This window comes from Castanea sativa, chromosome 2 (assembly GCF_040712315.1).
Source record: "Castanea sativa cultivar Marrone di Chiusa Pesio chromosome 2, ASM4071231v1".
NCBI lineage: Eukaryota > Viridiplantae > Streptophyta > Magnoliopsida > Fagales > Fagaceae > Castanea > Castanea sativa.
In genome coordinates, this window is record NC_134014.1 from 3,461,880 (window position 1) to 3,485,510 (window position 23,631).

Consider the following 23,631-nt stretch of genomic DNA (forward strand, 5'->3'; position numbering starts at 1 on the left):
CACTTAAAAGTTTAGGAACCAATTGTGCTCAGTAGGTAAACTTTAGGAACTTACTGTGTAGTTTCACCTAATATCAAAATACCCTTTCCATTTTTATCTCATTACCCACAACCGTCGCCCCCTCTCTCATTCTCTCCATCTACAGTTGACAACAACCCCACCAAGAGATCTTCCACCTCCTTTTTCAGTACTTGCTCAGCCCACAGCCACCCCCTCCCCCCTTCTCTCTCAAAATAGAAATCATCATCTTTAACATGGTTATTGACAACAAAATTGATAAAATTATAATGCCATGAAAATTAGCCACTATAATTCATGATTGTCCTAATATTTTTATATTTCGTACGATATAAGTGAAGGAATGCAGGTAAAATAGAATAATGAAACGAATCAAGTAACATTACTTGATTTTGTGGCTCTGTAGAGACTATCGTTCATTTGTACCAAGCTCTAGAATTTAAATTTTCCTCAATATTTTTGGCGCATATCAACAGAGGAGGAGGAGGAGATTTGAAATCAAGATCTCTACATGAAGAAAACTCAGCAATATCATAAATTACAAGACTCTGGGTAATTTTCTTGTTATTTTGTTTTATGCTTGATCTTATTAAGTTGTTTGTGATAAATCCAAGACTTTGTCTAACCCCTCCCAAAAAAGAAAAATGAAAAATGAAGAGTAAAGAAGACACGTTGGGACAGAGTAGTGATCCATACATAGTTCAGCCCTTATTATATCTTCTTCTTCTTCTACTTATTTTATTTTATTTTATTTTTGGCATTCTAAACTAAAGTGGACAATTTGAGCCTATATGTTATATAATATTGTTGTCAGAAAATCTCATTAGATTCTATTTACAATCATCTCCATCCGTATGTCACGTTCTTACGGTTAAAATCTAGTACTGATATATTAGGCTTAGACGAACAACAATCAATATATATTTGTCTTTGATGTAGCAAATTTAAAAACAAAATAAACGTACAAACATCAACAATAGTCACATAGAAACATAAATACATCACAAAAACATCAAAAATAAAGCTACACCTCACAAGTCATACACTTGCTTGCCAGTGAACTTGACCTCAATTGGGTTCACGTTCTTACCAATTGACCTTAAGTTCAGCCCAACTCCTTGGCGACCTGGGTTCACCTTTTCAGGGTAGACTCCATCCTTGGGGTGCAAATATTGGACCTCTCCATTAGGGAACACCCTGTAAAACTGGTAGTTGATCTTGTACTTAGACCTCAACCTTGACCCAAGAGCCAAGCACTGCTCTTTCCTAGCCAATTTGAGCAAGTTAGGACCTTGCCTCATTATGGCTGCACCACCTGTTGGCATCTCAAAAATTTGTTCCTTTGCAGATTCCCATGTGATCACATAGAACTCTTCGACTTGGGCCTTACGTAACAACCCTCCAGTGCTGCCTCCAAAGATTGGTGATGGGGTGCTTGGGTCCAATTGTGGTGGTGTGAACCCCACTGGTGCCTCTTTCTTTGTGGGTGCATCTGTACTTGCCTTAATTGTTGTGCGCTTTGGGGCTGAGAATTTGAGTGTCTTAGGAGTAGTGAAGGACAAGGTTGATGATTTTGAAGCAGAGAAAGGTGGGGTGAAGAGGGAAGCTTGAGTTGCCATAGCCATGGAGGGTTGGAGATAAGGAAATTTGGTTGGTCTCAGAGTTGTAATGGTGTTTATGGTGGTGTGGGATATTCAATAAGGTTTGAGAATGTAATAGTTTGGAGAGTTTGTAGGATTTTGGATGAGTGGTGGATATGTGAGTGTGGATAAGGGGATATGGCTTGGACCAATTAGGATGTGTGATTTTGATTCGTATTCAAAATTTCTTACTCACTCACCCCTCAGCTTCTTTTGATTTGTTTTTGTTTTGGTCAATGTCTTTTGTCTGGCAGAGACAAAAAGGGACCCATTTGATCATCGGCCCATTTGGGCTGGATCCAAATTCTAGCCCAGTTTGAAGGTCATGTCTTAACTATTTAGCCGAACTCGGCCCTATAGATAGTTCTCACTCCCGAACTGAATCTTGTTTTATATTGAAGTTTTTTACCCATATTTTTGTTAGATGGTTAATGGTAAAATTCAGTTACAGTACCTTAGAGGTTTTCTAGTTAAATTTAAATATATAACTATATTGAAATTAGGAAAATGTTACTTATGTTTATTATTTTAGCACACAAGTTAAGCTTAATCTCAAGTTTGGACTCGACTATTAACTTAACCAAACTCAAGTATAAGAAAATATTTGTGAACTAGTTGTCGAATATGACGCTCAATTTAACTATATCTAATATTATAGTTTTTTTTTTATATGTATATTTGTCTCAAAATACACTTATATAAACTTTAGATTGGATTGTATAAATTCGTAAATATATTCATATGATATCAAAATATTATTTGTAGTTTATTGATAATATTAACCATCCCTATGTAATAAAATCTCCTAGATTTTTGAAGGGATTAAAAATTTTAGTCATGATTTAATCATATTTGGAAAAAACAATAAGTTGATCATATAACTCGTAAATAAGTTCAAGCTTGTTTAACAATAAAATTAACCAAATTTGAACATGTAATCTTATTTAGTGATGAGCTCAAGTTTGGCTCATGTTATTAAATGAACAAGTTTGAATTTTCAATACTCGACTCGGCTAAGCTCGTTTATAACCCTAATTATAACCATATTGAGACATATCTTTCTTAGAGTTATAAACGAGCCGAACTTTGTCATGTATTGAATGTTCAAGCTTGGCTCAACAATGACAATAAAATGTTCAAGCTTGGCTCAAGCTTGAACCAAGCCAACAACCAATGTTCAAACTCGAGCTTATCAAAAAGTTTGAAAGTGATTTGTTAGTCTAGCTAAGCTTGAACTCAATTTTAAGCTCAAACTAGAGCTCAATATCAAGCTTTTAATCAAGATCCAACAAAGGTACATTATCAAGCACATATTAATCAAATTATGAAGCTCATTTGGTTTACACAAGTGGTCCCAACTCCTAATTACTTAAAGACTTAGTAAGATATAAGTTTATTTTTTTAAGCTAATATCAAGCTTATTACCAAGCCCATAAATGAGTTTATACTTGACTTGTTTTTTATCGAGCCATTTTTTTTGAGTTTGTTCAATTTTTTTTTTTTTTTTTTGGGCTCAAATCGGTTACTATACAAGCTTAAAACTAAGGCACAAACTCGGCTTGTTCATAAACAAAAAAAACATGAACAAGAGTTTTATCAAGTTAAGTTCAAGCCATTTATGAATGGTTTTGTTCAATTATAAGCATAATCTATTTCTAGGAAAATTAGTAAGGTGTCAACAAATTAAGATCCGGACTGCGTATGCATGCAATGCTTTTGAAGGATCGACATTAATCCTTGAATAATTTTCTAAAAAAAATAATAAAAAAAAGTTTTTAAAAAAAGTAGAGAAAGTTAAAAAATGAAAAGGTAGAATAAAATAAAATTGTGAGATCTCTCAAATCTCAATCCTCATAAGCGCCTTGAAGAACTGTCCTTTAAACGTGTCATTGTCATATATATGCATCGAATGAGAAAAGAGACAGAGCCACATAGAGATGTTTATTGTTTAGCGAAGTCCTCCCACTCACCTAATTTGTCTGAGAGAGCTTTCAGCTTAGTGTTCGTCATATTATGAATGTGATCTGTCGCCTTTGCCACAAGTGCTTCAACGGTTTCCATGCCTCCAAATCAAATCTCATTGCAATAAAGGTAAAGTATTCCATTTTCGTATTGAACCTCTCTCTCTCTCTCTCTCTCTCTCTCTCTCTCTCTCTCTCTCTCTCTCTCTCTCTCTCTCTCTCTGAATATTGAATTATGAACCTACGTCTACTTTAATCTATTCCATGAAAAATGTTCCATATATTGGATCTATATTCTGTAATGTTGTTAGTTCTAAATTGGTTATGCCATTACATGCAACATAACAATACTGGCGGCTCCAGGAATTTTGTTCAGGGTATTCCTTAGGAAGTATAAATTACATAATCTTATTTCATTTTAGCCTATAGGTAAAACCGTAACAGCCGGAAAATACCGTGCCGGTAAACAAACCAGAACAGTAACCCATCCTATTCCAATTCGGAAAAAATTTCAGGTCATTCCGGTCTATTTCGGGTGTTTCAATAAATACCGACTAAAATTCAAGATTTGGCCGGCATGAAGTTTATGCTTAAAAATAAAATGTTCTTAAAACCAAAACAAATTTGCATTCTGTAAACCAAAAAATCTCAAAAGGAAAAAAAAAATGAAAAGAAAAGAAATGAACAAAGGTCCCTTACAGCTAAAAAAAAAAAATCGTTTTGAGAAATTTGAGACTAAAAACTTGAGAAGATGCACTGCCGCATTGGTACCGGTAGAAAACACAAAAGTTACGAACAATAAGGAAGGCAAAACGTAGATGTAAAAGTATAAATGAAGATGTGATAAAATTTAAAAGTATGAAGTATAAAAATCAAGGAGACAGAAGACGTGTGTGATAAAGAACAAGCAAGAAAAAATAATTAAAAATGAAAAGTAAATAATATATTTCTAGTGAGGAAAAATAATACTGTAATAAAAAATAAGAAAAGGTTGAAAATTATGTTGTGTTAGGCAGTGTGCTTAGTTGAATGAATCAAGTCACTGCCCAGCCTTTAGTAGTTTTATTATTTTTTTTTTTTCAGATTTTAGTTTAATTTTTTTGAATTTTTCTTTTTTTCTTGAAAAACCCCAATATATTGTTAAGTTGCTCAAATTATGGACCAAATTTTTAATTTTATTGGTATAAAAAAATAATTCAGGGTGGTCCCAAAAAAAAATTTATAGGTAAAAAAACATAAAATTTTAAATTATTATATGGCCATAAGGTGGCACCGCCAATGGCTACAAACGCATCAGCAACAGCAATAGCAACATGTTGCCGAAACCCAGATTAAATAGTAGTTATATATATGTTATGAAAATCTCTTTCATCTGCCTGACATACAAGCAACACAAGGTCAGACTCAAGAACAGTTGCCTGAAGTTCAAACCCAGATCGAGCAGCAATTAAAAGAAAGTAATGAGCGACTTCTCAATTCGACACTTGACCCAACACTCCAGATCCACCAATAGCTACAAGAGTGTAAGGTCCAAACCCACCATCAAACACAACATGAACAAGTCCACGAGACGCAGCCACTATTGAATCTGGCTCTGATCGAGGATGAGTCATAATTACTAGAAAATTTGACTGAGGCTGAGCCGCAACCAATACAAGACACGACCAGGGAGGAAGAAATGAACGAGTTTTCTTGAATGTTGAAGACCATTTCCCCAACCAAGACCAACACACACCATAGGGCTAGTTCCACCTCCTTTAGGCCCAAAATATTTAGACTTTAGTTGTAGGTTAATATCGGCCCTTTAAGGGGTCTTCATCAATGAAGGCTCTCGGAATTTTGTTCAGGGTGTTCTTTAAGAAGCATAAATTGCACAATCTTATTTCTTTTCAGCCTTTAGGTAATTAGGTTTGATTTAATGTTATTAATTTCATTTTGTTCCAGTTGTAATAGCCAAAAAATACTGTGCCGGTAAACAAACCAAAATAGTAACCCACTCTATTCCACTTCGGAAAAAGTTCCAGGTCATTCTAGTCTATTTCGGGTGTTTCAGAGTGTTTCAATAAATACCGGCCAAAATTCAAGATTTGGTCGGCATGAAGTTTGTGTGCTTAAAAAAAATGTTCTTAAAACCAAAACAAATTTGCATTTTGTAAACCAAAAAACCTCAAAAGAAAAAAAAATTAAAAGAAATGAAATGAACAAAGGTACCTATACAGCTAAAAAAAAATAGTATTGAGAAACTTGAGACTAAAAACTTGAGAAGATGCACTGCCGCACTGGTACTGATAAAAAACACAGAAGTTACGAACAATAAGGAAGGCAAATCGTAGATGTAAAAGTGTAGATGAAGATGTGATAAAATTTAAAATTATGAAGTGTAAAATTGAGGAGACAGAAGATGTGTGTGGTTAAGAATAAATAAAAAAAATAATTAAAAATGAGAAGTAAGTAGTATATATCTAGTGAGGAAAAATAATATTGTAATAAAAAATAATAAAAGGTTGAAAATTGTGTTGTATTGAGCAGTGTGATTAGTCGGAGGAATCAAGCCACTGCCCAGCTTGTAGTAGTTTTACAATAATTTTCTTTTTTTTAGATTTTAGTTCAATTTTTTTTTTTTAAGTTTTTCCTTTTTGCTTGAAAGACCCCAATATATTGTTAAGTTGCTCAAATTATGGACCAAAATTTAATTTTATTGGTATAAAAAAAATCAGGGTGGTCCAAAAAAACTTTTTAAAGGTAAATAAATATTAAATTTTAAATTATTACATATAAATTTTTTTTTTAGCAGGACCATCCCTGGCCATAAGGTGGCGTCGCCACTGGCTACAAGCGCATCAGCAACAGCAACAGCAAAAGCAACATGTTGCCAAAACCCAAATCGAACAGCAGTTATATATATGTTATGAAAATCTCCTTCATCTACCTGACATACAAGCAACACAGGGTCAGACTCAAGAACAGTTGCCAGAAGTTCAAATCCAGATCGAGCAGCAATTAAACGAAAGTAATGAGTGACTTCTCAATTCGACACCTGACCCAGCATTCCATATCCACCAGTAGCTACAAGAGTGTCAGGTCCAACTCACCATCAAACACAACATGAACAAGTCCACGAGAGGTAGCCACTATTGAATTTGGCCCTGATATAGGATGAGTCGCAATTACTACAAAATTTGATCGAGGCTAAGCCGCAACCAATACAAGACATGACCAAGGAGGAAGAAATGAACAAGTTTTTCTTGAACGTTGAAGACCTTTTCCCCAACAAAGACCAACAAACACCACAGGGCTAGTTCCACCTCCTTTAGGCCCAAAATATTTAGACTTTAGTTGTAGGTTAATATCTGCCCTTTAAGGGGTCTTCATCAGTGGCGGCTCCAGGAAGTTTGTTCAAGGTGTTTCTTAGGAAGCATAAATTCACAATTTTATTTCTTTTCAACCTTTAGGTAATTAGGTTTGATTCAATGTTATTAATTTCATTCCGTTCCAATCGTAACGGTCGAAAAATACCGTGCCAGTAAAACAATTGGAATAGTAACCCACCCTATTTTACTTCGGAAAAAGCTTCAGGTCATTCCAGTCTATTTCAGGTGTTTCAGAGTGTTTCGATAAATACCGGCCAAAATTCAAGATTTGGCAGGCATGAAGTTTGTGCTTAAAAAAATGTTCTTAAAACCAAAACAAATTTGCAATCTGTAAACCAAAAAACCTCAAAAGAAAATGAAAATGAAAAGAAATGAAATGAACAAATTAAGGTACCTATATAGCTAAAAAAAATTGTATTGAGAAATTTGAGACTAAAAACTTGAGAAGAGACACTGCCGCACTAGTACTGGTAGAAGACATAGAAGTTACGAACAATAAGGAAGGCAAAATGTGGATGTAAAAGTGTAGATGAAGATGAAGATGTGATAAAATTTAAAAGTATGAAGTGTAAAAATCGAGGAGACAGAAGACATGTGTGGTTAAGAATAAACAAGAAAAAATAATTAAAAATGAGAAGCAGTATATGTCTAGTGAGGAAAAATAATACTATAATAAAAAAATAATAAAAGATTGAAAATTGTGTTGTATTGGGCCATGTGATTAGTCGAAGGAATCAAGCCACTACCCAGCCTGTAGTTGTTTTATTATATATTTTTTTTATAGATTTTAGTTCAATTTTTTTTTTCTTTTTGCTTGAAAGACCCTAATATATAATTAAGTTGCTCTAATTACGGACCAAAATTTAATTTTATTGGTATAAAAAAAATTCAGGGTAGTCCCAAAAAATTTTTTAAAGGTAAATATATATAATTTTTTATTTCAGCAGGACCACCCTGGCCATAAGGTGGCGCCGCCACTGGCTACAAACACATCAGCAACAACAACATGTTGCCAAAACCCAGATTGAACAGCAGATATATATATATATATATATATATATATATATATATATATATATATATATATATATATGTTATGAAAATCTCCTTCATCTGCCTGACATACAAGCAACACAGGGTCAGCCTTAATAACAATTGCCTGAAGTTCAAACCCAAATCTAGCAGCAATTTAAAGAAAGTAATGAGCGACTTCTCAATCCGACACCCGACCCAGCTCTCCAGATGCACCAGCAGCTGCAAGAGTGTCTAGTCCAAACCCACCATCAAACACAACATGAACAGGTCCACGAGACGCAGCCACTATTGAATCTGGTCGTGATCGAGGATGAGTCGCAATTTCTAGAAAATTTGACTGAGACTGAGCCGCAACCAATACAAGACAAGACCAAGGAGGAAGAAATGAACGAGTTTTTCAATGAAGACCCCTTAATGGGCTGATATTAACCTACAACTAAAGTCTAAATATTTTGGGCTAAAGGACATGGAACTAGCCTTATGGTGTTTGTTGGTCTTAGTTGGGGAAATGGTCTTTGAAGTTCAAGAAAAACTCGTTCATTTCTTCCTCCCTGGTTGTGTCTTGTATTGGTTGCGACTCAGCCTCAATCAAATTCTGTAGTAATTGTGACTCATCCTCGATCAGGGCCAAATTCAATATTGGCTGTGTCTCGTGGACCTGTTCATGTTGTGTTTGATGGTGGGTTTGGACCTGACACTCTTGCAACTGCTGGTGGATCTAGAGTGCTGGGTCTGGTGTAGGATTGAGAAGTCGCTCATTACATTCTTTTAATTGCTACTTGATTAGGGTTTGAACTTCAGGCAACTGTTCTCGAGGCTGACCCTGTGTTGCTTGTATGTCAGGCAGATGAAAAAGATTTTCATAACATATATATAATTGTTATTTGTTCTAGGTTTCGGAAACATATTGATGTTGCTGATGCGTTTGTAGCCAGTGGCGGCGCCACCTTATGACCAAGGTGGTCCTGCTGAAAAAAAAAATATATATATATACATTTATTTATTTATTTATTTATTTACCTTTAAAAATATTTTTGGGACCATCCTAAAATTTTTTATACCAATAAAATTAAATTTTGGTCTATAATTTGAGCAACTTAACAATATATTGGGGTTTTTCAAGCAAAAATGAAAAACTAAAAAAAAATTATAATAAAACTACTACATGCTGGATAGTGGCTTGATTCCTTCGACTAATCACACTGCCCAATACAACACAATTTTCAACATTTTATTTTATTTTTTTTACAGTATTATTTTTCTTCACTAAACATATATTACTTACTTCTCATTTATAATTATTTTTTCTTTTTTATTCTTAACAACACGTGTCTTTTGTCTCCTCGATTCACACTTCATACTTTTAATTTTATCACTTCTTCATCTACACTTTTACATCTACATTTTGCCTTCCTTATTGTTTGTAACTTTTGTGCCTTCTACTAATACCAGTGCGGCAGTGCCTCTTCTTAAGTTTTTTGTCTCAAATTTCTCAATACGATTTTTTTTAGCTGTACAGGTACCTTTGTTCATTTCTTTTCTTTTCATTTTTTTTCCTTTTGAGGTTTTTTGGTTTACAGAATGCAAATTTGTTTTAGTTTTAAGAACTTTTTTTTTTAAGTACAAACTTCATGCCGGCCAAATCTTGAATTTTTGCCAGTATTTACCGAAACACCCTGAAACACCCGAAATAGACCGAAATGACCCGAAATTTTTTCCAAAGTGGAATAGGGTGGGTTACTGTTCCGGTTTGTTTACCGGCACGGTATTTTTTATCCGTTATGGTCGGAACGGAATGGAGTTAATAACATTGAATCAAACCTAATTACCTAAAGGCTAAAAAGAAATAAAATTGTGTAATTTATACTTCTTAAGAAACACCCTGAATAAAATTCTTGGAGCCGCCACTGACACAAGGTGACTGATTACCTTCAGTTTCTAATGGCACACATCCTAAGACAAGCAGATTCATTTAGTTGAGCTGTGTCATGCAATGGAGATTGTATCAAGTTTTCAACTGCAATGGCAGGTTTTTTTGCATCTCAACCGTCCAATCCTAGTGCCTTTAGTAGGCATCTCTGTTATATAATTTGGTCCAATGGGTATGGTCTTTACATGCTGTGGTGTCTCAACTTTTGCTTGTTTCTGTGTAATGGTTGGAACTCTTCTGGTGTTAAAACTTATCTACAGTGGTGGAGCAATTTTACCCTTCAAATTTAAATGTAACAATTATTGTGGTACAATAGATATTTGGGGATAAAATCTGCAAATTTACACATATATTTCACAACATAAGAACAATAGGCACACTATTCACCATTGTTATTGTCTGCAGATAATGCACAACTACTTGCCTTCATCAAGAGGAAAAATGTGGATACAAAAACCTATCTCACAATCTTTCACTTTAACCCAACCTACAAAAAAGTAAACTGCTGCTACCAAACCCAAAAATATCAGATGGAGACGCTGTTGGGAATACCCTTGCCAGTGAGCCCGCCCTCTCTAGAAGTATCGGAGGTATTAGGATAGAGCAAGGTATAAGGTACATTGACTGGCCCAACCCTGTTCTTCCACCTACGGTCCTTGTTCATTTCATCAATTATTTTTTCAATTTCTCTCAGCTTATTTTCAAATTTCTCAAATGCTGCTCGTGGTTCAGCATCTGAAGGCCACTCGGGAGTATCTCTCTGCCCAAGATAAATCTCATCAGTTGAATGCCGGGACAAAATTTTTATCAGTGATACACCAAGGAGGGTTTGACGCTGTGCTGTTATAGTTTTCAGGTAGGCCAAGTCAGGGTTTGACTCAAGTTCAGCATACTCAGGGGAGCCTGGCTCAGGCATGAAGCGGCGGCTTACAGTTGGGCGATTAGGAAGATAGCCAGCATAAGGGTATTGACCAAAATTCACAGCTGCATGAAGGGCAGAAGCCACCCATATGATAATGGTGCATGCATGGACAAGCTCAGCTCGTGTCTTCATCTCAGGCCACCATGGCTCATCTTTCTTGTCACCATGCCCCTCATTGCGAATCTCCATCCACCATGATTGGAGTTCAGAATCATTTTGGACCATATCATCAGTTGGATAATAGAAAGAACAATATTCATTCACCCATTCCTCAATTGCTGACCAGATCTCTAGCCCATCAACAGCATAGGGATAATCCTCTATCAGAAGTCTGAGGCCATGCCGGCAGGATGAGTCTTCAACTGCGATTCCTCTAAAATGAGGCAAAAAGTGGATCAAAATTCGTTCTGATAAAAATAAAAACTATAGAGGCCATTATTTGACAAAGCTTTGCACACCTTTTGAGCAGATCTTTAGGTAATGCCTGTTCTGTGAACACCCAATTCTTATATACAAAAGAAGACAATTCCATGGCGTATTTTGCTGGGAAGACTGTTGTCTCAAGCACCCCATCAGCATTGATGAGGATCTGCCGAGCCAAGGCGTTTATATGCATTGTGTCCCGGAAATGGGGATGCAAAAGCTTATGTACTGGGTGAAGCACACTCAGCTGTCTATTTGTTGCAATCACGAACGGCTCTATTACAGCATGGGTGTTCAACCTGCAAATAGTCAGCAGCATTTATGTATTCTTACTAGATCACAGTCAAGTTTCTAGCTTTTTCTATCACGCAGTATTTTTCTAAGGCATCATACCAGTGGCTAATAAGCTGGTGGTAGCCAGAATCATTAACAGCAGCATAAGCTTTGGCCAGCAGCCACACCGAACCTTCAACACTACCTTGTTCTGCTGGAGTGAAAACTTTGCTGACGGCACCATGACGTTCCCCTTGTGGATGAGGCAAGCTTAACTCAATTGCCAATGGCTTCAGTGTCCCATTATCTTGCAGTAAAAGGAGCGTTCTGGTGGCATAAGTCTTTGTGGTGGTTGAGTTTATTCTCTTCAGGTATGGCATTAATGTATCATGATGATCTAATATAAACAACCTGTTCTTTCTAATTGCCTAGAACAAGAAAATAGAGATTGGTTATCGTCTTATCAATGTAGAACAAAGTATAGTAAGATATTTTGGACGTCATATTGGTTGTATCAATGTAGAACAAAGTATAGTAAGATATAAGGAATGATCAATACTTCATCCACAGGCAGCCCATTCAGATTCTTCTCTATGTGTTCTTTTGTTATTGTACTGTTTTGATTCCCATATTCTCCAGGGTCTAGATTGCTGGTTGGAGGGAATTCCTGCAGACACCATTCCAGTAAAATGTTGAAGCAAAAAAACCATTTACATTATTTATCAACTTCACTAACAAATTATATTTTACTTGGAGGCGGCGGATGACAACAGGGTTGACTCCAGCAAGCATTTCTCGTCCAAACTCTTCATCTGTCCTCCAAGCAGAGTTTTTCTCTACAACTATAAAATTAAAAACTTTCTAGTTTCTACTTGTAGTTAAATAATTTTAAAATTACAATAAAGTTTTGGATATCGAAGATTTTGAAGCATCTAATGTCAAGTGAAACACAGTACTTGAGGAATACCATTAAATACCTTTGATCACATCAGGCACTGGGAGCTTGAGGAATCTCTCGCCATCATTACGAATGAGGTCCCTCAACAGCTCACAAGGAATGAGTTCCCTAATTTTACTGGTTGTTTCTTCATTTGGTAGCTTAATCCCACCTTCATAGAGATTAAGTACGTCTTGGAAGCTGTCAAACTCGTTAAAGTTTTTGTCACATAAAGATGTAAGCACTGGGAGCAATATTTGTACTACGGACTTCAGAGCATAGGCAAGAAAATCAGAGAACTTCAAGAGGCCAAACTGCTCATCTCTCGGAACATAAATGTCTAGACTTAAAAGTGGCAATCTGCTCTCACTACAGGGATCTGTTACAACCAGAATATTAAGTTGCTGACTAAAAATGATCAAAATCAATTATTCTAGGATACCCAAAAATCATTCTATGTTACTCAAATTTCTTAGTAATTGAAAGAGCTCAAACCGCCACTGTTTACTAGTCACAAAAGTTGGGATTTGAAACTGAAAAATCGAATAGAGTTTAGAATGCTGACCTTCTTTTGTTGGTTTTCGTCCAGTTCTCCCTCTTCTTGGATACGGGTACTCCTTCGATCCGCCAAGAACAGGGCGTGCATGTTCTCTACCTTTATCTGGACTTCCCAAATCATTGTAGTAAGCATAGTCATAGACTCTGTCCCACTCCTTAAGCTCCCCCGATTCATCCCCACGCAAATTTTCCAGTTCTTTTTCCCTATACTTGTGTAACAGCTCAGGTGTTTGACATGGAAGGTAGGTCTAACACATAAATAAAAAGTTTGTTACTTCATTGAAACATGATCATAGTCCTGTTTTAGAAACGAAAACTAATGTTACATCCTTCCAAAGCTGATTTCCCTATTTATTTGGTTCACCGTGTCGGACAAGCAGCCAGTAACCATTTTTGTATGAAATTGACTTTCAAGACCTGTTTATATTATAATTTAGCATATCTAAATTACCAAAACTCATAATGTGCACAACAGAACCTGAACCCTACGCATTAACAAGGACTGAAGAAACCAGCGGATCTAGATGGAGAAAGTGACAACTGACAAACAGTGGAATAGTAATTTTGGCAAATCAAAGTGAAATCAGAATGATAAGCTTCCATTTATATAGGTAAAAAGGAACAATCATGATAGAAAGCACTTCCTAGGTTTAAGCATCATTTTTTAGAAGAATGCATGATTGTATTTGTAGTGAAAATGATACAATTATTGACATGGTTTGTTGCGATTGAAATAATATGAATATCACTTTCACTTCGGTCTACTTTTAACATCACTTTTATTATGCATCGATCATAACAAAAATGTTGCATATCTAGACTAATTGAATTAAGAAATCAAAACCATATTACCTTGTTTGAGAAGAATACACGATTGTATCTGTAACGATGAGCAGGGTAAACCCAAGAATTACAAACGAAATGCACACGACCATGCCCAGGAACATCTTCTAAGGTGACTGTCTTAAGGTAAAACTGGCTGTGATGGTGGTTTCTTACAATGAAGGCCTCAGGAACACCCATGGACTCATCCCAGTCAAATGAAATGGTGAATTCTACTGCTGTTAATGGAGTGAATCTCCATTTCTCCAAATGCGCCACCTCTCCAAGCTTCCCTTGCAATACATTTTCTGAATACACATGCAACAAAAATTTTAGTTCTTAGCTCTGTTAGTCTTCACAGCTGTTTTATCATTGTATCTTATATACTTATCAAGATCAAAGAGACAATGCTAGGAAGTTGTTCAAAAGCTACTTGATTGAAATTTAACTATGCTAAACTTCGCTTTGATCCCAATTAATTGAACTGAGTTTACTTACAACTAGACTGAGCTTTGAACCCAAATGATTGTACTGGACTAAATGACTCGTTTTAATTAATTAAATAGTTTATTTTAGTTATTATTATCTTTTTGGGCCTTTAGTCCTGTGTAAAGCTATATATATATATATATATAGCTAAAGTTCAGAGAAAATTCAATTAGATTTTATTTGGATTCTCAATTTTACGCCACATGTCACATTTAATTTTAAATTTTGTACCAAGTGAATTATAAAGTGTAAAAATCGAGAAGTCCAATTTTTTGCCATGTGTCCATTTAATTTTTTACTTTTTGTGACAAGTGAATTTTTGGGTAAAAAACCGAAGAGTCTAAATCCAATTAAATTCTAAATCATATATATATATATATATATATATATATATGTATTTGTATATATATATATATGTATATGTATGTATGTATGTATATGTATATGTATATGTGTGTGTGTGTATATATATATATATATATATATATATATATATATATATATATATATATATATAATATGAGGAATCATTACATATTTTAGAAATGTATAGTTTAAAAAAAGCATAAGCTAAAACCGAAGAGTCTAAATCCAATTAAATTCTAAATCATATATATATATATATATATATATATATATATATATATATATATATATATAATATGAGGAATCATTACATATTTTAGAAATGTATAGTTTAAAAAAAGTATAAGCTAAAAGCATCTCCAGCAACTTATCTAAATTTTTGTACCTTTTGGACAATGAATAGTGATATTTAGTTTTTACCTACCTAAATTTTCCAGAGTAATTCTTAGGTACTCCCGGAGCAAGGAGAATGGTGCTCCCTCTTCTCACATTCATGGTGGGGTCCGCTCATTAAATTCATGGTGGGGTCCACCATGAATGTGAGAGGAAGGAGCACCATTTCACTATACTCCGGGACTACCTAAGAATTTTCCCATTTTCAAATACATTTTCCAACAAATTCTCTATTATTTTGTCCATCTCACTTAAATATTATTTCTTCATTCATTCGTTATCCTTTTTTATCATCATTTATTCTTCCTATATTCGCGACAATTATATTTTTCAATAAAAAGTATTATATCCACGACATTTTTTGCAATACTTTCACAAGAATCACATCAAAATCTTATATGGAAAGTTGTTACTAGTTCTAATTTGAACCCACCACTGAAGTTATTTTTTACTCACCAATATTAGCTAATTACAATCTATTACTTAAAATTTATTGTGAAAATATTGTAGTAGCATATCTTAATTGCTATTTCTTAATATTAAATACCACACGTTTGAATCCCAAAAAAAAAAAAAAATGCCACACAATACATAAAAAAATAATAAAACTAAGGGATAAAGACCACCACACATTTTCATAGCCAATTTATTACTCAACCTCACATTTACTTCACATTTATCACATATTCACATCATAGAAAAGAGAAGAGAGAGAGAGAGAGGAGAAAGACTGTTGCACACATAGAAGGTCGATGGAGATCAAGGTCGCCGAAAGGACAAAGCCGGTGGAGATCGGCGTTCACCATGCAGCACTACCTCGTCCGCCACCCCACCACCACTCTTCCTCCTCCCCACCACTAGACTGGGTCAGATCGGCTTGTTCTTCTTTTTCTTTTTTCTTTTTCTTTTTTCTTTTTCATATTTGCTTGTTCTGATTCAACTTTATTGTAAGAACTGGATTTTGTTTTGTTTTTTGTGTTTGGATTATGTGAGATGTTTTTTAAGAGTGAAGCAAAGAGGCTGAAACAAAGAGATGAGAGGAGAGAGAGAAAGAATTGTTATTTATTCGGTTGTTTAAATATTTTAAGGAGAAAAAATCATTTGAAATTGCTACAGTGTTCTCTAGATTTAGCGAAGCAAGGTAGCAACTTCAAAAAATATTTAGAAAAGTTTTGTGTTTAAAGAATCTGTTGGAGTGTGAACGTGGGGTTTTTTCTCCAAAAAATAGATATAACCAATCTATTGTAGATGCTCTAATACTATGTATAATTTGAATATCTTCTATAAAAAACGTATAATTGTGATTATTTTTAATTGTATCTGTGCAAATGCACAGGGGCTACACACTAGTGAGTGTGTATTCAAACTTGAAAGAAAATCTAATTAGATTTCTAAATTAGATTTCAATTGAGCTCTAATTTTGTGACATGTGTCAATTGAAAGTATTTACTACTCATTTCAAAACTCGTGAAATTAGTTAATTTTTATATTAAATGTAATACCATGTTGAAAGAGAATTATTTTTTTAAATATAATAATTTTATAGAAATTTCTTAATTTTGGTGAAGGTATTTGGTATTTACTACTCATTGCAATAATTGAGAATTTTTTTTAACTTTTTATTAAAATAATAGCACAACCAATGAGAATTATTTCATATATATTCTTACAAGTTTTTTTTAAGAGTTAACAAAATATAAGAACGGTCATCAATTATATTTAACCTATGTAGGAATCACACTATATATCTTTTTCTTTTTAAAAAAATTGTATCTAAGTATTTTTTTTTTTTAATATGGTCATGCATATGCATAGGATTACAAGCTAACTAGTATATATACTATTTAAAGTCAAAACTTAGAGAAAATCTCATTAAATTCCAAAATTGGAGGTCTAATTATATATCATGTGTGAAATCGATTTCTTAAGGCGTAAATGCACTTTTAGTCCCTACATTTTGGCTTTTTTTCCATTTTAGTCCCTACATTTTAATTTTACCACTTTTAGTCCCTAAATCAATTAACGCGTTTTATTTTAGTCATTTCCATTAGCTCACCAACGAAAATTGCTTAAGTGGCAAACTGATGCTGACGTGGCCAATTAAAAAATAATAAAAAATTTTAATTAGCATTTAAAAATGTCATGTCAGCTTGTAAATATAAAAAAAAATTATTAATCAATTTTAACAAAATTATAAAAAAAATTAAAATGAAAAATAATAAAATATATCAATTCAGATCTAATTCATTTTGAACAAGAACACACAATAACACAATCACATTTAAACATCAACACAAGAACATAAATCACAAAACCAGAAACAAACACAAAAAACACAAACTCAAATTTAAACATTAACACAATATCACAAACACAAAGAACAAAATAACAAACTTAAACCAATTAAAAAGAGTAATTAAATTTTTTCTGTTTTTTTCTTTTCATTATTTTCAGAAGAACAAAGTAACGTGTTCTTCATGTTCTTCGGGAAAGAACAAGAAGGTTGCCCAGAAAATTAATCATGCAAAAATTCATTCAAAATCCCTTTCCTCCACCGAATCCTCCAACAAATCAAACCCATAAACCCAGAAAAATAAGAAAATCCACGTGAAAAAAACAAACCCAGAAATTTAAAATAAACACAACAGCAACCCGAAACCACCAAACCCAATCAAATCTCATCCGCCTCTCTTTTCACTCTCATCCACTTCTCTTTTTTCTCTCTAGACCATTCCCCAAAATCAAATCTCTCTATCTCTCTCTCTCTCCAAACCCAATCACACTCTCTCTGTGGTGAAACCCTAATTCCCAATCGATCTGCAAATGCCGCCTCCGAACAACAAATCGACGATGATGAACACCAGGCCAGGAAGAATCGGCGGCGACTCCGACGAATCGGAGACGCCATCGAACAATCTCTGGGTCGGTAACCTAGCCAGCAACGTTGCGGACTCAGATCTCATGGATCTCTTTGCCCAGTACGGTGCGCTCGATAGCTTCACCTCCCACTCTTCTCACAACTACGCTTTCGTCTTCTTCAAGCGAATTGAAGTTACTAAGGCCGCCAAGGATACCTTACAAGGCGCCAATCTCCATGGCCACCCTATCAAGATCGAGTTCGCTCGTCCAGTTTGTTCTCATCAATTTGTTCTTCCCTTGTGTGTGTGTGTGTATATATATATATATAAATACGATTCGTTTCGTGTCTTTGAAATTTTGTGCAGTTTTTTATGTTTGTTATTGTGTTCTTTGTGTTTGTGATATTGTGTTAATATTTAAATTTGAGTTTGTGTTTTTTTGTGTTTGGTCCTGGGTTTGTGTTTTTTATTCTTGTGTTGATGTTATTCTTCAACTGATGTTTTTTTTTGTTTTTAATTTTGTTTTTTGTTTTTTAATTTTGTTAAAATTGATTAATAATTTTTTTTTATATTTACAAACTGACATGGCATTTTTTAAATGCTAATTAATTTTTTTTATTATTTTTTAATTGGCCACGTCAGTATCAGTTTGCCACCTAAGTAATTTTCGTTAGTGGGATAACGGAAAGGACTAAAATAGAACGCGTTAATTGATTTAGGGACTAAAAGTGGTAAAATTAAAATGTAGGGACTAAAATTTAAAAAAAAAAAAGTCAAAATGTAGGGACTAAAAGTGCATTTATGCCATTTCTTAATTTTGGTGCAAGTATTTATCACTAATTGCAGCAGTCGAAGATTTTGCTAGTTTTATATTAAATGTGACACCAGTTTCAATAATAATTTTAGTTTTAGAATTTATTTATTTTAATAAAACTAGAAAACTTTTTTTTTCTTTTTTAAAGAATCTTATCCTTTGAAAGAGGGATTATTAATTTGAATCTAAACTGAGGAAGATAACTCAAGAATAAAATATTTATAAATAAAAAACATAAAATAAAATAAAAAAACGAAATAGTAATACTAGTAAACTACTTCCGTATATTATATCTAGAGCTAGAGCTAGCTATGTGATTTCAAATTTGAGCTGTCAACAAGTAATTTGATTCCAAGTGTCTCTATATTTTAAATGAGCATCAATTTGTGCTAAGTGTCATTCCATCTCATTAGTAAAATTTTGAATGTATAATATTTTCAACCTATTTAAAACTACTTAATCTAAAACTACTTCTAGCTCATTATATTTAAGTCCCATTTGAAATTACTTCCAATCTATTTAAAACCTAGATTTTCTATTATTAGTTCAAAAAATAAATTTCAATGAAAAATTATATTATGTTCTAGAAGTTAATTGTTCACTTCTTATTTAAAAAATGCATACATGAAATAAAATTATTTCATCACGATAACAAAAATTGAGTTAAGAAGTAAAATAACTTTTTTTTTTCTAAAATAAAATACACAATTAAACATGAACAATTTGCATTTTCTACTAAAAAATATTCTTACAATCCTTTTTTAAGAGTTAACAAAACATAATAATGACCATATTTAGCTTTTGTAGGAATCATAAAATGCATCTAATTGCATATTTTAAAATGTACTAATGCACATGCATAAGGTTACAAGTTATCTATATTCTATATATTACTAAAAGCTGAAGTGTAGCGTTTAATGTTGCTACGCTCACGTTGAGTCACGTCAGCGTCCACGTTATTATCTTTTTTTTTTCCATTTTCTTATAATTTTTTTTAATTTCTTATTTACACTTCTCTAACATTTCTCCCTCCCTTACCTTTTCATCTCCCCACTACTTCTCCAACCTTTCTCCTTCCCTTACCTTCTCATCTCCCCACTACCCTCTACATTAATATCATTCTTTATCTTTCCCTTCATCTTCCTCTATTTTTGTCTCTTCTTATTCACACTCTTTTAGTATAAATTTATCACTATCTCTTTTATTCTATGCATAGTTTTCCCTTAATAAAAAAAAGGTTCTCTCTCTCTCTCTCTCTCTCTCTCTCTCTCTCTCTCTCACACACACAATTTTTGGGTGGATTTTTATTTTTTATTTTTCTTACATCTTCGCTTTAGGTTGATAATTTTTTATATTCTTTAATCTACTTTAGGTTAATACGATTCAGTTTTTTTTTAATTGTTGTGTTTTTTTTTCTCTTTTTGATTGTTAAATGTTATCCTATTGCATTAAAAATGATTAAGTATAGCATATAAAAATATAATATTAGTCTACTACATAGCATGATTTGGATAATTTAATTTGGTAGTTATTGTAATTTGATAACATGATTTTATAGTGCTCAATTTAGATGTTAAACTATGAGACTTTAATAATTTTTGTTTATTTTTTAATCATTTGTGGTGGACAAAGTACTCTTAATAATTGTATTAGAAGTACTCTATAAGGCCATTTATTTAGAGAAAAGTAAAGGTTGGCTAAACAAAAAATTATTGGATGAGAAACAAATTTTATCTTTCACAATTTTACTTTAATTGTTATTATTATTATTTTATAACAATGCATATATAGAAATTTAATTCTTAGATTTTACTAATTATTGTTTATTTGATAATATGTTTTGGGTGGACGAAATCACAAAAAGCTTAAGCGTAGCGTTTAATGTTGCTGCGCTCACGTTGAGCTACGTCAGCGTCCACGTTATTATCTTTTTTCTTTCCATTTTCTTATAATTTTTTTTTTAATTTCTTATTTACACTTCTCTAACTTTTCTCCCTCCCTTACCTTTTCATCTCCCCACTACTTCTCCAACCTTTCTCCTTCCCTTACCTTCTCATCTCCCCACTACCCTCTACATTAATATCATTCTTTATATTTTCCTTCAACTTCCTCTATTTTTGTCTCTTCTTATTCACACTCTTTTACTATAAATTTGTCGCTATCCCTTTTATTCTATGCATAGTTTTCCCTTAATAAAAATAAGGTTCTCTCTCTCTCTCTCTCTCTCACACACACACACACACAATTTTTGGGTGGATTTTTATTTTTTATTTTTCTTACATCTTCGCTTTAGGTTGATAATTTTTTATATTCTTTAATCTACTTTAGGTTAATACGATTCAGTTTTTTTTTTAATTGTTGTGTTTTTTTTTTCTCTTTTTGATTGTTAAATGTTATCCTACTGCATTAAAAATGATTAAATATAGCATATAAAAATATAATATTATTCTACTACATAGCATGATTTGGATAATTTAATTTGGTAGTTATTGTAATTTAATAGCATGATTTTTATAGTGCTCAATTTAGATGTTAAACTATGAGACTTTAACAATTTTTTTTATTTTTTAATCATTTGTGGTGGACAAAGTACTCTTAATAATTGTATTAGAAGTACTCTATAAGGCCATTTATTTAGAGAAAAGCAAAGGTTGGCTAAACAAAAATTATTGGATGAGAAACAAATTTTATCTTTCGCAATTTTACTTTAATTATTATTATTATTTTATAACAATGCATATATAGAAATTTAATTCTTAGATTTTACTAATTATTGTTTATTTGATAATATGTTTTGGGTGGACGAAATTACAATTTCTGTAAAGAAAATAACCTTAGTAGATTATAAATAACAAATTGTTTTCCTAATTGGTCCAATTAATCATAGTTAAGTTTTATTAACTTTTTTTGTTACTTTTTTCAGTGTTTTAGATTATAGGCAGAAAAAATAAGTTTGAGAAAGTGTTTTTAAAACTAAAAGAATAATTTCCAAATTTTATATTCTTTTTAATGATTCACAAAATGTTATAAATAACTTTTATTAAAAAATAAATATTTTTGTTACCTTGCCTTTTGAATTTCTGAGAAAAATTGTTTTTTTTTTATTTTAGTATCACAAAAATTATTAAATTTATGATTGATCCTATATTACATTTATGATGATTCTTATAATAAATAAAAATATAATTACAAAATACATTACTCTTTATTAAATTATTTTAAATTGTATAAAAAAATTTAATAAAACTACCATAAAAATAATTATCATGCACAACGCGCAAATCCGCGGCTAGTTAGTTTATAATAATAGAAGCACTGCAACAAATTTTGCAAAGCTCATGTTTTGACATGTCATCCATAAAGGCAAAATTACAATAGAGGGGCTACAAGGTGAAATTTTAATTTTAATGTTAGAGAAACTCTACTTTTCTCTTTTTCTTTCCAACTATCATGATTGAAAAAAACTTAATCCCATTATATTGTATCACTGAAAAATTGGCCCATGATAAGAGTGTATAAAAATCTTATAAAAAAATTTAAAAAAAGAAAGTAAAAAGATATAGTTTTTTATTTATAGAGAGACCAAAAGTTTCATTATTTCACAAAGAAAACAATACAACATCATTTATCTTAATAAACAGTTATAGATAAGAGCTTTTTTTTTTTTTTTTTAAGAAAGTTTCAACTTATAGCATCCAAAACACCAATTAAATTTTAGTGTAGGCAGGAATTGAACTCCAGATCTCTTATTCAATCATCAAAAGCTTTACCAGTTGAGCTAAATAAAACTCACTAAGTAAGAGTTATTTTAATGTTTAAATTAGTGGTTTAATACACCTAAAATTTTGATGTTTGATTTGAAAGTAGTGATTTTGGTTTCATCTAAGGACTAACGAACGTTTCTCAACCCAAAAAATAAAGGACTAACGTACGTACATGACAGAGTCCACTGATATAACTCAAAGCAAGATATAGAAATAGTTATTAGAGAAAGAGAGTGACCTGGATCAGGATGAACAGAACTGATGAGTTGCATGGACACACGTTTCCCCAACAACTCATAAATCCGATCAATAAACGAGGCTATGATATTCTTGCAGCACAACACGGAGTTCTTCTTCATTAAAACAACACTCCCTTTTACTTTCCTGCTCTCAGTCCCTTTTACTTTCTTGCTCTCAGTCTCACCCACCTTCTCAATCTGCGAATTCTGTTCGGTCTTGTCATTGGACATTTCCCTCTCACTATGCGAGTTCTCTTCGGTATTGCCAGTGGACATTTCCCTCCCAATATGCGAGTTCTCCTCAGTCTTGCCACTGGACATTTCCCTCTCAATCTACGAATTCTCTTCGGCCTTGCCATTGGTGTTGGGTCATGGGTGCACTGCACCATGGGTCCAGTCCACTTGTGATACACATGCTCATTTAATGAGTTTGCCTTTCATGTCTCTGAACTTTTCTTCGTCACGTACAAAAGTTGGCGTGAGTTATTAGGTTGGTTGGCTTTGGATTTATTGGGGATGGTTGGTTTAGGCGTGTTGGACACGCTGAGGAGAAAAAGAGATAAGAAAGGAGCTGATGCATGCTATTCGGCGTAAGAGTGTCTTTGTTTGAAAATGAAATAGGATGGGTAAAAAATTTTGAAGAGAAAATGGGGACGAAAACTATTTTGGAGTATGTTTGGTTGAGTGGAGAGAAAGGAAAATAAATGATAAGGCTTAGGTGTTTTCTCTCCAATCCCGTTAAAACATTTTCTCCCCAAAACAAAGAGAAAACTAAAGGGAGAAAATGTGGCTGCTTAGAGCAACCGCTTCAGCTCTTC

General features: G+C 33.0%; 2 protein-coding genes across 3 annotated transcripts; both read right to left on the reverse strand.

The window, feature by feature from the left end:
• Positions 1–916: 916 nt before the first annotated feature.
• LOC142624635 (photosystem I reaction center subunit II, chloroplastic-like) lies at positions 917–1,862 on the reverse strand. Its single transcript, XM_075798289.1, has one exon. The coding sequence runs from the start codon at positions 1,641–1,643 to the stop codon at positions 1,050–1,052; it is 594 nt and encodes a 197-aa protein (XP_075654404.1). The 5' UTR covers positions 1,644–1,862; the 3' UTR covers positions 917–1,049.
• An 8,385-nt stretch (positions 1,863–10,247) lies between these two features.
• Positions 10,248–23,206, reverse strand: LOC142623772 (putative linoleate 9S-lipoxygenase 5). 2 transcript variants are annotated; one of them, XM_075797227.1, is made up of 9 exons: positions 22,813–23,206; positions 13,921–14,198; positions 13,076–13,316; positions 12,551–12,889; positions 12,324–12,409; positions 12,133–12,240; positions 11,694–12,001; positions 11,336–11,599; positions 10,248–11,250 (listed from the first exon to the last, which is right to left on the reverse strand). In XM_075797227.1, the coding sequence occupies exons 1-9, from the start codon at positions 23,132–23,134 to the stop codon at positions 10,482–10,484; spliced, it is 2,715 nt and encodes a 904-aa protein (XP_075653342.1). In that variant the 5' UTR covers positions 23,135–23,206; the 3' UTR covers positions 10,248–10,481. The 2 variants fall into 2 exon arrangements, with proteins under 2 accessions (XP_075653342.1, XP_075653341.1); XM_075797226.1 differs by having other exon boundaries at positions 12,324–12,415.
• Positions 23,207–23,631: the final 425 nt, after the last annotated feature.

Coding starts and splice junctions, on each gene's coding strand:
- LOC142624635 (XM_075798289.1), bottom strand. CDS start 1,643: ATGGCTATGGCAACTCAAGCTTCCCTCTTCACCCCACCTTTCTCTGCT.
- LOC142623772 (XM_075797226.1), bottom strand. CDS start 23,134: ATGTCCAGTGGCAAGACTGAGGAGAACTCGCATATTGGGAGGGAAATG. Junction 13,317..13,920: donor GTGTATTCTTCTCAAACAAG/GTAATATGGTTT, acceptor TTTATGTGTTAG/ACCTACCTTCCATGTCAAAC. Junction 11,251..11,335: donor CCTAAAGATCTGCTCAAAAG/GTGTGCAAAGCT, acceptor GCCTCATTTTAG/AGGAATCGCAGTTGAAGACT.